General features: G+C 49.6%; 5 protein-coding genes across 5 annotated transcripts; 2 read left to right on the forward strand and 3 right to left on the reverse strand.

The window, feature by feature from the left end:
- Positions 1–28: 28 nt before the first annotated feature.
- Positions 29–2,452, forward strand: N7484_009521 (mismatch repair ATPase MLH1; the record flags this gene model as incomplete). The annotated part of the gene is made up of 4 exons (XM_057119908.1): positions 29–133; positions 196–375; positions 442–708; positions 764–2,452. 4 exons carry the CDS (start codon positions 29–31, stop codon positions 2,450–2,452), a joined length of 2,241 nt encoding a protein of 746 aa, XP_056969463.1.
- A 697-nt stretch (positions 2,453–3,149) lies between these two features.
- Positions 3,150–5,409, reverse strand: pps1 (tyrosine/serine/threonine protein phosphatase PPS1; the record flags this gene model as incomplete). The annotated part of the gene is made up of 5 exons (XM_057119909.1): positions 3,150–3,276; positions 3,331–3,508; positions 3,573–4,463; positions 4,515–4,601; positions 4,662–5,409. 5 exons carry the CDS (start codon positions 5,407–5,409, stop codon positions 3,150–3,152), a joined length of 2,031 nt encoding a protein of 676 aa, XP_056969464.1.
- A 1,499-nt stretch (positions 5,410–6,908) lies between these two features.
- On the reverse strand, positions 6,909–10,484 carry N7484_009523 (tRNA methyltransferase PPM2; the record flags this gene model as incomplete). Its single annotated transcript, XM_057119910.1, has 6 exons — positions 6,909–7,370; positions 7,551–7,841; positions 7,912–9,626; positions 9,709–10,055; positions 10,140–10,360; positions 10,413–10,484. The coding sequence occupies 6 exons, from the start codon at positions 10,482–10,484 to the stop codon at positions 6,909–6,911; spliced, it is 3,108 nt and encodes a 1,035-aa protein (XP_056969465.1).
- Positions 10,485–10,833: 349 nt separating this feature from the next.
- N7484_009524 (phosphoinositide binding protein ATG18) lies at positions 10,834–12,370 on the forward strand (the record flags this gene model as incomplete). Its single annotated transcript, XM_057119911.1, has 5 exons — positions 10,834–10,885; positions 10,956–11,110; positions 11,194–11,353; positions 11,409–12,267; positions 12,328–12,370. The coding sequence occupies 5 exons, from the start codon at positions 10,834–10,836 to the stop codon at positions 12,368–12,370; spliced, it is 1,269 nt and encodes a 422-aa protein (XP_056969466.1).
- A 749-nt stretch (positions 12,371–13,119) lies between these two features.
- N7484_009525 (uncharacterized protein) lies at positions 13,120–14,367 on the reverse strand (the record flags this gene model as incomplete). The annotated part of the gene is made up of 4 exons (XM_057119912.1): positions 13,120–13,203; positions 13,284–13,354; positions 13,473–14,027; positions 14,112–14,367. The coding sequence occupies 4 exons, from the start codon at positions 14,365–14,367 to the stop codon at positions 13,120–13,122; spliced, it is 966 nt and encodes a 321-aa protein (XP_056969467.1).
- Positions 14,368–15,337: the final 970 nt, after the last annotated feature.

Consider the following 15,337-nt stretch of genomic DNA (forward strand, 5'->3'; position numbering starts at 1 on the left):
CCAACGCGCGCCGGGCGTCTTGAACAGTATGGAAGCCGCAATGGAAGTCGATTCGCCTGATCAACGTGGAACTAAGCGTCCGGTAGAAGAAGAGAATGGCGCATCTGAACCATCAAAGCCGAAGCGAATCAAGGTACGTACGAGCTTCCTCTTGCCCACCACTGCATTGCCAAGAACAATACTCATCATTCTTAGGCGCTCGACCCGAATGTCGTCAACAAGATCGCCGCGGGCGAGATCATCGTTGCCCCAATGCATGCATTAAAGGAGCTGATCGAAAATGCTGTCGATGCAGGTTCCACATCCATCGAGGTTCTTGTCAAGGATGGAGGTCTGAAGCTGCTGCAGATTACGGACAATGGACATGGGATTGATGTAAGTTGGTCTGGCATGTCGATGGCTTGAGACAATCTTTGATTACGAATTTCTGACATCTCCCAGCGTGAAGATCTTCCGATTCTATGCGAACGATTCACAACGTCCAAGCTCAAGGAATTTGAGGATCTATCATCTATCGGCACCTATGGATTCCGCGGTGAAGCATTGGCAAGTATTAGCCATATTGCTCATTTGATGGTGACGACCAAGACTGCAGGCTCTAGTTGTGCATGGCGAGCACATTATGGAGAAGGAAAACTGGTTCCCGCGAAGCCCGGGCAGAATGCAGCTCCAAAAGCTACAGCGGGGCGTGGAGGGACCCAGATTACAGTGAGTACACATCTACGCTAAACTCCTGATGCTGTTTTACTAAGAGTAACAAAAGGTGGAAGATTTATTCTACAATATTCCCAGTCGTCGTCGCGCATTCCGCTCTTCAAGCGAAGAGTACGCCAAAATCCTCGATGTCGTTGGCAGATATGCAGTGCACTGCTCCGGGGTTGCTTTCTCGTGTCGAAAGCATGGTGACTCTGGAATGAGCATCTCAACTCCATCTGCCGCAAATACAGTCGACCGGATTCGCCAAATTCATGGTAGCGCAGTCGCAAACGAGTTGGTAGAATTCGAGTCGTCAGACCAAAAGCTTGGTTTCCGTGCGTCGGGTCTAGCTACCAACGCCAATTATCACGTTAAAAAGACTACCATTCTGCTCTTCATAAACCACCGTGCTGTGGAATCAACTGCTATAAAACGTGCCGTTGAGCAAACCTATTCCGCATTTCTACCCAAGGGTGGACACCCTTTCGTTTACCTGGATTTGGAAGTCGAGCCCCATCGTGTCGATGTCAACGTGCACCCGACTAAACGTGAAGTCAATTTCCTCAATGAAGATGAAATAATCGAGATGGTCTGCGGTGAGATAAGATCCAAGCTAGCTCAGGTTGACTCGAGTCGCACATTCCTGACTCAAAGTCTCTTACCTGGTGTACAACATATTGAGTCTATCCAGCGTGACCTAGCTGGCGAGGGTCCAGCAGATGGAAAGACCACTGCTACGCCTAAAACACCAGCCACATCCAAAAAGCCATATGAAAACAATCTTATCAGAACGGATTCAAAAGTCCGTAAAATTACCTCTATGCTCGCTCCCTCTCCGTCTCACCCTCACCCTGATGCATCTACCGAGGCCGACAATTTACCATCTTCTGTCTTGGATGATGGCCTCCAATACGAAACTACAGATCGCCAGCCGCTTCGTATCGCCTTATCATCCGTCAAGAGCCTACGCAGTGCTGTTCGTTCCGATATGCACAATACACTAACTGAGATGTTCGCGTCGCATACCTATGTCGGTCTTGTAGACGAGCGAAGACGCCTGGCGGCCATACAGTCTGGAGTCAAACTCTACCTCGTCGACTATGGACTCGCCTGTAATGAATTCTTCTACCAAGTCGGCCTGACAGATTTTGGCAATTTCGGCACAATTCGCCTTGATCCACCGCCGAAATTGGTTGATTTGCTGAACATTGCAGCGGAAGCAGAACGGCAAGAGCATAGCCAAGACTCTGACGAGGGAGCTGAGAAAGTCTTCTCTCAGGCCGCAGAAATAGTATCACGGAGTCTAGTTGAACGCCGCGAGATGCTAGACGAGTATTTCTCGATGAAAATCAGCGCAGATGGAGATTTGCTCACAATCCCGTTGCTGCTGAAGGGATATGTCCCTTCCTTAGCCAAACTTCCTCGATTCCTACTCCGAATGGGCCCCTATGTGGATTGGACTGGAGAAGAAGAGTGTTTCCGCACCTTTTTGCGTGAGCTTGCGGCCTTTTATACCCCCGAACAACTTCCAGTTCCGCCTACTCAGCCTGGAGCAGGTGATGAAGGTTCCGATCATCCTAATCCAACAGCCGAAGACCCATTTATTGTTACTCGTCGCGCGCAGATGGTTCAAATGCTGGAATATACTATCTTCCCAGCTCTTCGTGCTCGACTGGTCGCTACATCCCGGATGCTGCGGGGTGTTGTGGAAGTTGCAGATCTAAAGGGTCTCTACAGAGTATTTGAGCGGTGCTGAGAGCCATAGCGAGCGTATCATAGCATCATAATTCTAGCACTAGTTGCTGTTTACGTATGTTAACATCAAGTCCAACGACATCCAATTCCATCAATATCCATGATCCTGGTCTTCATGCTATGTGCATGGGCGTCCCAAAACCAAAAACCATATATGCCAATAATCCAATATGAGAGAAATAAAAAGGTTAAAATGCCATGTGGCAGTCGAGTAGAAGGGAACATGAGCTTAACTCATGAAGATTAGGGATAAACGCTCGAAAGTATTTGGTCTGGAGCAGAAATGAATGGAATAAAATGATCAAAATAAGGCACAGGAAATAATAAAAGCTGTGCCGAAAGTAAGAGCTCATAAAGTAGCCATAAACCCCCATCAGAATGTAATATGAATAAAAGTAATCGTAATGGGGACTCAAGAATGAAAAGACTGAGATAGAGATATCATTTCCATCCTACCTTCCCCACAACGCCAGCGCCAAGTCATGAAAATAAATCCGGTTAAAAGTCGTCCCGCTCATAGAAGTCGTGTGTAAAATCGTGCACCGTAGCAGCGGGGCGTTACCCTGGAAAGAAAACCCGGGTATCTGCAACAAAAGAAAAAGAAATGAACAGAATATGAATAGAAAATGAAGAAGGTGAGAGAAGAATGAAGAGTGCCTGATCACGGGGATGAACTTGAAGTTGACATCAAAGCTGGTCTAGTGTCGCGAATATGGCTTGTTCAGAAGTGCAATTTCACGGCAGACAGTAGCCCACTCTACAGCTCGCAGTCTGGGAAGCTTGCGTTGCTGGTTTTGGTATTCCTCCCATTGGAGAAGCTCATAGCTAAGATATCATTGTTAGTTAGGCAACAAAGGGTTGTCATTCGGGCCGACTTACACAAAGCGCAAGTGAGGTTGAATGATAACATTAAGGCGTCTAGCACGAACAAAGCAGTAGGCATTTGGGAAGCTTAGACCCTTCGCCACCATGACCTCTGCAATGCAAATGCTGGCAGAACGGGAAACACCGACACGGCAGTGAACTAAGGTTGCAGTACCATCGTTCTTTCCGTGCTCTATTGAGAAAATTAGCCAAAGTCCACCCAGGAGAAAGTACCTCATCCTGGAGCATTCACTTACCAATAAACTGTAAGCACTTTCCATACTCCTGACACAATGGGTCAATGCCATTATCTTGCACATTGTTAATGTAAAGCAAGTTGTTTTCACCCCACGCGTCGCGTTCTTCTTGAGTCCATGAAACAGCCTCGCCGATGCTCAACACGCGTCGGATTCCCAGTTCCCACAACAACTCAGGGTTATTAGCGTGGCTGAGATTGCCGAGATACATGTACGGCAAAATTCGACTAGGCAAAGAGCCGTCCATCTTCAGGAACCAGTTTGGATCTGTCAGATCTGTGGGGTGCCCAGACTTGTTCACAGGGCTCTCTTGCAAAAGACGCGTCTGAATATGACTGAGAAATGCGACATCGGTCGGATACGCGAAGAAGTTTCGTTTTTTCTCACAGTGCAGCTTAAGCCACGCGTCGTAGACCGGAACACCTTCAGCAAACATGAAGTACGCGACTGCAAGCAACGATGTCTCGGTATATCCATCAGCACAGTGGATCAGAACTCGGCAAGGCTTTTTGTTGTGTCGCATCGCAATATCACCATCACTATCTGCTACCTCGGTAGGCTCGGGATGAGCCAGATAATAGATCCATCGGAGAGTGTTTACTAGATCTTCGACTTCACGGGTGTTGCCAGACGGAAGCACAATTGACCCAGACGACGGGAACTCAATGAATTGTGTGCTTGACTCCAGCTTCTGGTCGATAGTCGCTAGGAAACGAGGACCGGGGATGCTTGCAAGATCGCTTGCTTCGATCAGGAGATCGAACTGACTGGGACTGGGTGCGGAACATTCGCCAGGTCTCAAAATGTATTCAGGAGTCGGTCCGAGCCAGACATTCTCCGAGATTTCCGAGGCCGAGGACATCTCGCACATCTCTTGTCTTTCCCACTGGACTGTGAAACTGTTAACTGGAGCTCAAAGATCACAGCACCGGAAGAACGTACTGAAGTCCATGGATTGGCCGGTGAGTCGGCCTCGGGAATCGACGGCGACCCAGGGCGCGCATTTTTTCTCAAACTCTGAAAAACTGCCTACACAGGAATCAGTATCAGTTGCTTTTGGTATCCAACACGAAGATCAACGATACTTACTTGTGAGCACGAAAGTATTGTATGATTTTCGGTCCTGCATCGGATCATACTTAAATCGCCATGCTGCTTGTGCATTGGTAAACTCCTCTGCAACGGCTAGCACTTCAGCTCTATCAACGCCATCCTCTCCGTACACGACGATGTCTGACAATGGAGCCAACTTGGCCGTTTGAATCTGAAAGTTTCGGACGGAGAAGCCCTCTGGCGGGTCGGCCATCAAGAAGCGTGAAGTCGCGGAGATCACCTCATGCGGAGCTACAGCACCCTTAATGCGAGCTTTCGAGAGGTCACCCCCTACCTTGACGATTGTAATGCCGCGCCAGACATGTGGAGGCTTGCGCTGCGAGCGTTTGCGACTGGAGAAGAAACCCAGCTGGATGTGGTTATCGGGGTTCAGTCCATGGAGCCATGGGTACATGTGGATAGGTTCAGGCAAAGGCTGCGATGCCTGATGCTCTAGCGCTTCGGCCAATTCCCGTGCATCAAGGCCATAAACTCTGTAGCCCGGCGGACTCGAGACTGTTTGATAGCCGAACGGGGGGTAGAGCAGCGAGGAAACCTGGTCATGGTCCGATCGCAGCACTGGCGATTCCGGTCGGGCAGTATCCGCTGGAGACGGGCCTGTGGGGCACACCGGCAGGTGCTTGTTCGGGACGGGGCTTGATCGGTGGACTTTTAAAGCTGGAGAGATAGGAGGAGTGGTGGGGCGGCCCAACGGGTGCTGCTGCTGAATGATGACAGCAGCCATTATGAGATTCGACTAGAGTTTTCTTCGAAGAATCACAAAAGTTGAGAAGCATTCAACAAGTTTTCGGCTGGCGCAAGATCAGGAGATCACGATTCCATCCTTTACCGAAGTTCTATCACTCGGGACACTCTGGACCATCGATTTCTTGAGAATTACACGTCTTTTCTCAAGCAGAAACTATTGCGATGGTCTGAGAGCTGGTGCGAGAGAGAAAATGAAGGATGCGATGATAGGGTGGAGTGGGAAGATCAGGTAGCGACCCACTGGGAGAAGAAGAATGCGAAGGGGGGGGGGAAAGCAGAGACAAATGAACCAGGGTTCACAACCAGTCAAACGCCGCTGATAAGGGTGCCGCCGCAAGGGATCAGGAATGAACCGGAATGAATGGCACGATACACAAATGCGTTGGCATGGAAAGTATTGGAGGTTGAAGGAGATGGGAAGAAGTTAAATTGTGGGAAGAGGGGGGAAGGATATACGGTACGGGTGATGTACTGCGCGACGGCGTATGAATGAACGATATAGTACGATTCGAGTACGGTTCTCGGTGCATGCACAGTTGCATGGAGTGAACGATGCGCCAAGCTGATCGGTCTGATAGTGCTCATTCGGTGCGACCAGCGAAAGTCAACATCATCACTTATCATCGTCATCCGTATTCCCCGGCCCCGCCCAGAGTCTCCACTATACAACTCCACTCTTGCTCTTGCCGGCGCGTAACTTATCTGCCCATTCAACGGGAACACATAATGTGCCGGATACTCTCCCCGGTTTTCCCCTCTCAACTCCCCACAACGATAGGCCACGCTAACAGGTTTGCTGAGCCTTCCATGGACGACTGCCCTATGGACACCAATCATCAGGCGGGGTTTGTTTCCCGATGACGATGAGATTTCTAAACATTGACCCAACTTCTTGTCTTCTCGGGCCCAGATTCCTAGCCAGTCTGTGCGTCCACCTCCACACAAAGCCCTTTGACTTCCCCCGCACGGAATTGACAGCCCATGATAATCACGCACTTTGCCTCCTAGATTATCATCTTGATCTAGACTTGGGTTCCATGGTTCCATGGTTCAATATGAAACTCAATGTACGTCGGTTATCAGGATCTATTTTGGTTTCTATGTTCTCAAGCCTCTACAAAAGTACCCTCGACATACTTCTAAATCGAGACTTGTACATGTACACTGAGGGGCCAACCCCGGATCGCCAACGTGATCCACTTGGGTACGTGCAGCAGAAGATTCCCAAACTCAGTCCCAAACCCGAACACTTCCTCTCGGTGTGCGGCCCAACCAGGCACTCGCCCTTAATCCTAAAGCCGGTGCCTAAATACAAGGGCCACCCCTCGTCCAGAGTGGTACAACAGGGTCATGCCAGGCCCCTCGCGTAGTGTTTGATCATCAATCCATCTTGGCCGGAAAATAATCATTATGACTTAACAAAAAATCTTAAAAATCCGGTTCACAAAAGCGAGACCCTGGCCCGAACAAGGCCGATCATTGGTCCGCAATATCCAGTAATTCCTGCGCTAGTCGTCGCAAATAAAAGCGAGTCATGTCAGGCGGAACTCCATCAAAGGCCCGAGTAAAACGTTGTAGATCTTGTCTTGATTTCTCATAGGCGTGCAGATCTCGGTTACCGTAGACATCGCGACCAGCGGCGTACCCCTTGGTCAAGTTACGGAAGAAAACGTTCACCGCGATACTGACCTCGCTTGTTGCCGAGCATGCCGTGTGTAACCACAACGGCGGGATGAACAGGATGTCCCTCGGACGTAGGATGGCTTCTTGTGGCGAGGTGCCTGGGATAGACGCGGGTGTGTCCAAACCGACAGTTTGGAATATGTCGACGGTGGAACTTGAGGCACCGGGGGGGATGTGGAGGTGTTGGACGTCGTCGGGTGGGAACAGTATTAGGCGCCGTTCGCCGCGGATTTGACAGAGCACGTTGGCCATTACCTGATTGATGTGAGATTTGGTACTGATAGACGGTGTCTTGGTTATCCTTCCCCCCCCCCCCCCCTCCATATTTTTAATGATGCGTGTTTCAAACTCAAATCCCTGCAGGTTCAAGTGGGGTGGTTTGCGTTTTCGGTACTACGGGATAGAAGGTACCTAGGACCTAGGGTATGTACTCACATCATAGTGTAGCCACATCGTGACCGGCCCCGAGATCCTCAATGGGGAGCTGTGGACATTATCTGAGACCAAACTCAGACATTTGGGAAGTCTGAAATCATGTTGCAGAGTAGGGAAATCCGTAGCCAAATTTGCCGGTAATTTAGATGGCTGCTCTGCTGAGATCGATCGGAGATACTGACGGCCACCGGCATGAACCTCATTAAGAAAGGTGCCAAAGCCCTTACTTACGTAGGCAAAATTCTTTTCCTGGAAATTCATCTGCTCTGATTGGGCTTCGTGCACAACAACCTATAAAAAACGAATGAAATGTTCGTCAGCTAGTGCACAAGTTGCCGTGTGATACGGGTAGCTGCCGTACCTTGCGATCATTGCCGACAGAGCTGGTGAGGTAATCCTGGGTCCAAATCTCTGTGCATGGCCCAATATCTGAATCCTCGATAACGACTGGCTTGCCATTGGCGACAATCTGCTGGAATTGCGCAGTCGTTTTGATTTGGACCCGTGGGATTTGCATGGGTTGCTTCGCTTTCTTGTTGACGAGGTGACGCGGTTTATTTCCTGAGGCTTGAGAGACTGTATTCCCAGAGGTGTCTTTCTTTGGATTCACGATTGCCCACGAGTTCTCTTTTGCTGAATTCTGGGGCTGTAATAGCCATGTTCCTTCAGTCCAAACGGTTCCAAGTGGGAAACAGACTGCACCGCCACCGAGGAACAGTATCTGATCCGCGCCAATCGAGCAGGCGACATGGCCGGTAAGCAAGGGTCTAGGTTCTGCAGATGCGGTTCCCAGCCCGATTTTAGAGATAAGGGTCGGGCTGCATAGACTCGTCATATTCGACGGATCCACTATCTGTTTCGAATTCAGAAGCAGGATTCCCATCCTCGCTGGAAGTAGTTGGCGGGGGATAATACCTCCAGCAATGACCAGTCCCATTGATGTGTTGTTGACCGTGGCTCCGAATCTGGGAAGGTACTTGAAAAGATGCGGCGAAGCTTCTCGCACACACTGGGTGAGGTCCACAAGTTTGACCTGCAAAGATCCATTACTGCACTGTGAAAGGCTCCATGTCCAGATATCTTCTAGGATGGTTCCGTTGCTTCCGATGCCACCAGACAAAATGCCAGAAGTACCATCTATTTTCGCAAATGACGCCCCAAAGCGAGCCTCAGGAGTACCGCCAACTGTCTCGACCTTTTGCCATCCTTGTTCATATTTGTTATTCCAGAGTAACCAGCTGTCCAGGATAGCATTGTCTTTGGTTTTGCCGCCATATACAAGGACAGAACCTGCGCCATGGTCAATTAAAATATTGGTGGCGCTATGCCGAAATCTTGGCTCCGGCAAAGAGTAGATCTGCTGCCAGTCATTGTCCTGTCGCAACCAACAATCATCAAATGGAGCGCCCGGTGACGCCCTACCGCCAACCAAGAGACAGTCGCCTGTAATGTCATCCAGTGGCGTGATGGTGTGGCACATTCGTGTGGGGATATCACGCGACGGAGAGGCATTCTCTGATTCGTCAACTTCTCCCGGGCTATACACGTCCGTTGAGGCCAACCGAGCCTGTTCACCTTGCCCCCCATGGTGTCCAACGATATCCTTGTCCTTGCCACCTGGAACAACTGCGCCATATCGCCGGCGGCCACGTTTGTTGGGAGGACAATGCGCATTCAGGACAAAATCGTTAGACGTTCTACAGAAATCATCGGCCGTGTTTGGATGACCATTGGTGTTCTGGCAACTCTCAGGGATATTGGATGCAATTAACAGGAAGTAGTGCGACTCAAAGAGCGCGAATTCTTCCCATTCATCGAACACCTCATACGAATCCAGCTCTGTCCGGACTGACTCCGGTAAGAAAGAACTGTCAGACCACAGATCCCACAGACTTCTGGCTCGGGCTGAAGCCCACCCGGCATTCTTGAATCGTTGTTCCTGCTCCGCCAGTGAATGGAACTCATGGATGGAATGCAATGGTGCATTTAGCTTATTATAATGCGCCATCATGGTCTTTGTGAATGGGTGCTCGGGACCGTCGGGGGAAAACTGCTCTAGAATGCAGAATTGGACAGCTAAGAAATTGTAAGTCCCAACGTTAGCTAGTTGCCAGCCTTGGAGTTACATCAATATAGATCGACAGAAGGTATAACTCACCATTGGTTAATTTGGAAGCCCACTTGATGACCTCATTCGCCGACTGAACATCCATATACGTCAAGGATACCTCGGCAAGCAACAGCACAGAGCAGTCAGCAGATGGCAGAATGTTGTTTTGCAACACCTCATTCAGTTTCTTGAGGTTCTTCAGGTCACATCCCACGGCCCGATAACGAGGGCTGTTGATCTGTATCACATCCTCATCTGAGCCGAAATCTATGTCCCCAAGTACCTGAGTGATCTCCTTAGTCTGGCGGATGGCAGCCTTCTTCTGAACCATGAGCTTCTCATAGTCGATATCGACGAATACAGTATGTCCACTACGCGTCGACTTTTGCTCCTCACTGAGAAGTATGAACGGCAATGGGTCACTACGACCATCTCTCAGCATTTACACCTCTCCCATATGAACTCCACCCAACACTCACAATCCACATCCTAGGTTCAGGACGAATTTAGGCTTGTCCGTAGGTGCTTTCGCAATAAATTGTCGCACCGTCTCTGTCATAGTGTACATTCGTAACCAATAGCTACGATTGATCATCGGCGGCCGTCGTTGAGGCTTTTTCACGAAGTAACGATAGAAATGGGGTTGTGGGTAGTAGATCATCTCGACGCTACGCTTGGATGCGATACTACTGTTATTTGTCTTTCAAAGCTAGTTAGCTGGGCAATTACTTGTGGGACTTCCATACACATACCCCCATGACTGCATCTGCATCCTTGTCGGCCTTTGTGGCCTCCGTTACAGCCGATCGTGGCTTTGGAGCCATATCGTAGACCTGAAAGTGTGTGAGGGGGAATCAGTGGGAGCGACCTCATTATCGATAAGAAGTTCCTGGGCGGTGGGGAATCAAGGTGTGGCCCAAGCGCCCTCCGGCGACCTCTCACTTGCGACGACGAAGTTCTCTTAAAGACTCTTCAAAGATCAGACTTGCTCCCTTCCACACCTTTGTTCATTTCAATTTGTTCACCTGTGAGATCGAGAGGCAATGATATGACACAACCGGTGACGGGCGACTCTTTGCTGTCCTAGCCCCATCACGCGCCTCTCTCCAAGCGGGGTCACCGCGGCTTTGATATCTACCAACTCCATCAACAACCACTGATAACCTCTCCAAGATGGCGATGAACTTCGTAACATTCAACCAGGACTACAGCTACCTGGCTGTTGGTAAGCTCCCCCTTTACCCGGTCGGGTACGAGGTAGCTTCAAAGCGAGCATATTTATTGACGTCAGCCAGCCACCGCCAAGGGCTTCCGCATATTCACCACGGAACCCTTTGCTAAGAGCTATGAAACCAAAGAAGGGAATATTGCGGTGATTGAGATGCTCTTTTCGACCTCATTAGTGGCACTCATTCTTTCACCTCGGCGATTACAGATCACGAACACCAAGGTTCGTTGGAGCCTGCGGCATGGCAGCTATCGTACATTGAAGACCTGATCAGCATCTGATAAATTTTTTTTTTTGGTTTACAGCGCCAGTGTACAATATGTGAATTGACGTTCCCGACAACGGTTCTGGCCGTGAAGCTGAATCGCAAACGCCTTGTCATCGTGCTGGAAGATCAGATCTACCTTTATGACATCCAGACGATGAAGCTTTTATCCACGATTGATACATCACCCAACCCGCATGGTATCTTCTATTTGGCACCCTTTTTACCCCCTAGCATTCGCTAATATTCCTTTAGCCATCTGTGCGTTGGCACCCTCATCGGATAATTGCTATATGGCATACCCTCTCCCCCAAAAAGCCCCTGCGACGGTGAAGCAACCGGCCCATGCTCCACCTGGGACAACACATGTCTCGCCCACTACCGGCGATGTGCTCATATTCGATGCAGAGAAGCTCGAAGCGATAAACGTCATCGAAGCTCATCGGTCGCCTTTGGCCTGTATCACTCTAAACAGCGACGGGACCCTACTTGCGACTGCCTCGGACAAGGGAACTATCATTCGTGTCTTTTCGGTCCCTGATGGTCATAAGTTATACCAATTCCGACGTGGTTCCATGCCTTCCAGAATCTTCAGCATGTCCTTCAACACCACGTCCACACTTCTCTGTGTCTCTTCGTCTACGGAAACCATCCATCTGTTCAAGTTGGCCCAGCAAGGGCCGTCATCTGATGCATCCTCGGCGCATTCACCAGTCGGTCGCAATGCCAGCATTGGGGCCAGCTCATTTGGAAGTGGGCAAGATGAAGATGAGACCGGTGACCCGGACCTGGCAGCCAGAAAGCACAATGGTACTCTGATCGGGATGATTCGAAGAACATCTCAAAATGTAGGAGGGGCCGTTGCTGCTCGCGTAGGCGGATATCTCCCCAAGGGTGTCAGTGAGATGTGGGAGCCAGCACGGGATTTTGCATGGATCAAGCTGCCCCGGTCGCAGGGACCTGCTGTACCCGGTAACACTGGTCCGCTTCGGAGTGTGGTTGCCATGAGCAATAATACGCCTCAGGTGATGGTCGTGACCAGTGACGGGAACTTTTACGTGTTCAACATTGACCTGTCGAAGGGTGGGGAGGGAACTCTCACTAAACAATATTCGTAAGAATCTCGAAAATCATTTCACTCTAGCTCCTTTTCAATTGCTAACGCTGATTTTAGGGTTGTCGACTCGAATGACAGGTTAGGCACGATTGATTACTGAAAATAGAGCCGTCCTTCATTTTGCGCCACCAAGAAAGCTTAGCTTAGTTTTAGTGCCTTGTGTGCCTCATATGAACTATATACTGCACCGAGCTGGGATAAGCGAGGCTGACTTCTTGCTCAAAGTGAACACAGGTGTCTTTTTCCTAAGCGGCGTTGATGTGCTTCTCATCGGGCGTTGATATAACATACTTTGTCCATGCATTATGTATGGACTTCCAAGGATGCTCTCTCCTCTTTATCTTTTTGACCAGATATTCCCCTCATTCCAAGCGTTAGCGTTTCCGTTCGGGTTTGTTTTCAGCAGTAAATCGCTGCTTTGATCATTTTGTGTGCTGTGTTGACTGTGCCGTGGGCGGGTTGTGTGTAGCTGTGGCTTAAATCTTCGATATGCCTCTGGATTTTCTCGGCATTAAACGCACAATGACTTTTCGAATATCAAGCTAGCCCTATACCTCAACAAGTGGCAAGGGGGTATCATTATCCTCGTAGCCTACTTTTGAGGAATTATGTTCTGCGCATCGAACGCTGATTAGTGTAAATGCAAGTCACTCAAATTTGCTCATGGACCCTATCAGGGGCTCGAAATCTATGTCTATCTATGCGTGTCTGTGCCTTTTTGATGTACTGTACAAATCATCAAGTGGCCTATAGCTATATGTTCAAATGTTAGGTAATTCATGCACAAAACCTTGTGGTTTCAATCGGCCAGGGGCGGCCTCCGAGAGATAAGGACGGCCGAGCGGCGAATCACGGCGAACTCCGCGTCTCGGTCCAAAGTGGGTCAACAAAGTACACCAGACCGTGCGCGATAGAGGCCGCCAATGGTCCAACCTACGTAAGGTCAGTACAAACACTCCTGATAAGAGATTCATAATCCCCATCGAAGATCATAATTCAGGCGGGAGACTCACCCAGTGGATCCAATGATAAGTGGGAAATTCCGACGCCACATAGGCCCCGAAGCACCGCGCCGGGTTAAGACCTGCAGAAAGGTTATTTAACTGGTTCCAAAAGCCCCCTGATGGTTTCCTTTTCTTTTTGGCTTTTACTTGTTTGGGGTCTCCTTTTCTTCCCTCATCCCCTGGTTTTGTGGTACTTACTCGCTCCAATGTATCCCTCGCGAGTGAAAGCGGTTGCCCAGCATACCACTCCCACAACAATACCCACAAACCACGGGCCAACGGCAGGACCGAAGACCTTGGCTTGACGAGGGTCAAGGGCGACGCCGAAAGCCAGGAAAATCACAATCAGGCAGGCCATGAACTCAATGACCAGACCATCCTTCGGTGCCACAAAGCTCGTATCGATGTGGCATCCTCCTACGGTAAAATTCCGGTTACCGTAGGCCGTGTTTTGCGCGAATCCCGCAAGAGCACCGCCCAGCGTTTGCCCAGCGATGTATAGGATCATCCGCGGGAAGGAGATGATCCGCGCAAAGAAACACGCCATTGTGATGGTCGGGCTGATATGGCCTCCACTCGACGCGCCAAAGGTGTAAATCAATAGTGGAGTCATGAGGAGATTGGTGATGCCTCCGAACAGCGGCGAGAAAAAGGTAACGGTATCATAGATACCAGCCCCAGCCGTGGGATAGGTCGTAGCCGCCATGGGATGCGTAGTAACCCAACAGGAGATAAAGACATTCATCATACTCGCTATGAAAAGAAAGGTGTCAGCCATTGGTGAACGCACAAACCCTCAACTGGGTCCTGGAACGTGACGTGGGATTGGGATCTTACCGACGCATTCCAGCATCGCGAATTTCCATAGATCTAGACTATAGAAGCCCTTCAGATCGAAGATCTCGGCGAACGTCATGCACGGAGCCGCATCGGGCACCTTCTCCAGCAATTCGACATTCCTGGGGTCATTCCGGTCAAGGACAAAATCCTGGTTACCACCGAGCCGGCCGGCGAACGAGGAGATATGCGGCTCTAGATGCGGATGATCATCATGGTCTTCCTTCTCAGACTGGGGAAGATAAGCTACGACCATGACGTTTGAGTTTCCGGGGGCGCACTATTAGGCATGGATGAGACAATCCTTGGCCGTGCTGCAAGGGGCTGTAACATGGCCGAAACGTAACATTGGGGGCTGTGATTGGTCGATGTGGCTGAGTCATCCGGGCAGAGATTTCGGTTTTTGTGCGTTCGGTGAAGTCTTGGCGGTCGGCTTTCTCATTGGTTGCTCGTTAGGTAATTTAGTGGTTCCCCTGCCCGAGAGTTCGCCGAGCGGCCAACTTGATGCCCAATCATCTTGATCCTGGTGGCCGATATTCTGTACAGATACTCTGCTTGGTAGCTAAACTGATGTGGAAACAAGCTATGGCCGCTTTCTATACAATACATGGGCTCAATTTGTCGACTTTCTGCATCATATCCTTATAACTAGAAAATGAACCCCTGAATCGGATCCAATAGTTGATAAAGTACCTGGTCAGAGCGCCTATCCGGGCCACATTGAAAACGTACTCCACAGGCATTTGCATTTTAACTTTTCATGATTAATATGAATAAACTAATTCCATCGCCGCACCACTGACGTAGTATGAGGGACCGGATCGATTAAGTATTAGTCAAAGATATGGCCTCGCCCGAAGGGGATTGTGTAGACCCGCTTTCGGGGAAATCACTGTAAATCAACAATAAATATTATTGAAGATCTCGATCTGAATGCTTGGAACGGGAGGGAAACCTTAGAATGAAATATTCCAAGGTTGATGACTGGGCCTCGCAAGTCTATATCGAGTCCACGGCTCGGAAGCTTATCGGGGAATTTTAAGAAGCCAGTAAATACTTTCAGATTTTATCCTAGACCATTTGAAATAATCGCTGGAATCGTCTTACCTATCAACCATATTGTCAATCTCATCCAACGTCTGGTTGGGTGTTGTGCAGGAGCCATGGGGAGGGTATGCATAGTATGCAACCGGTCACGTGCACTCGGTTTTAACAGCTGGAGACTT

Source organism: Penicillium longicatenatum (assembly GCF_028827895.1).
Source record: "Penicillium longicatenatum strain IBT 33135 chromosome Unknown contig_6_segment0_segment0, whole genome shotgun sequence".
NCBI lineage: Eukaryota > Fungi > Ascomycota > Eurotiomycetes > Eurotiales > Aspergillaceae > Penicillium > Penicillium longicatenatum.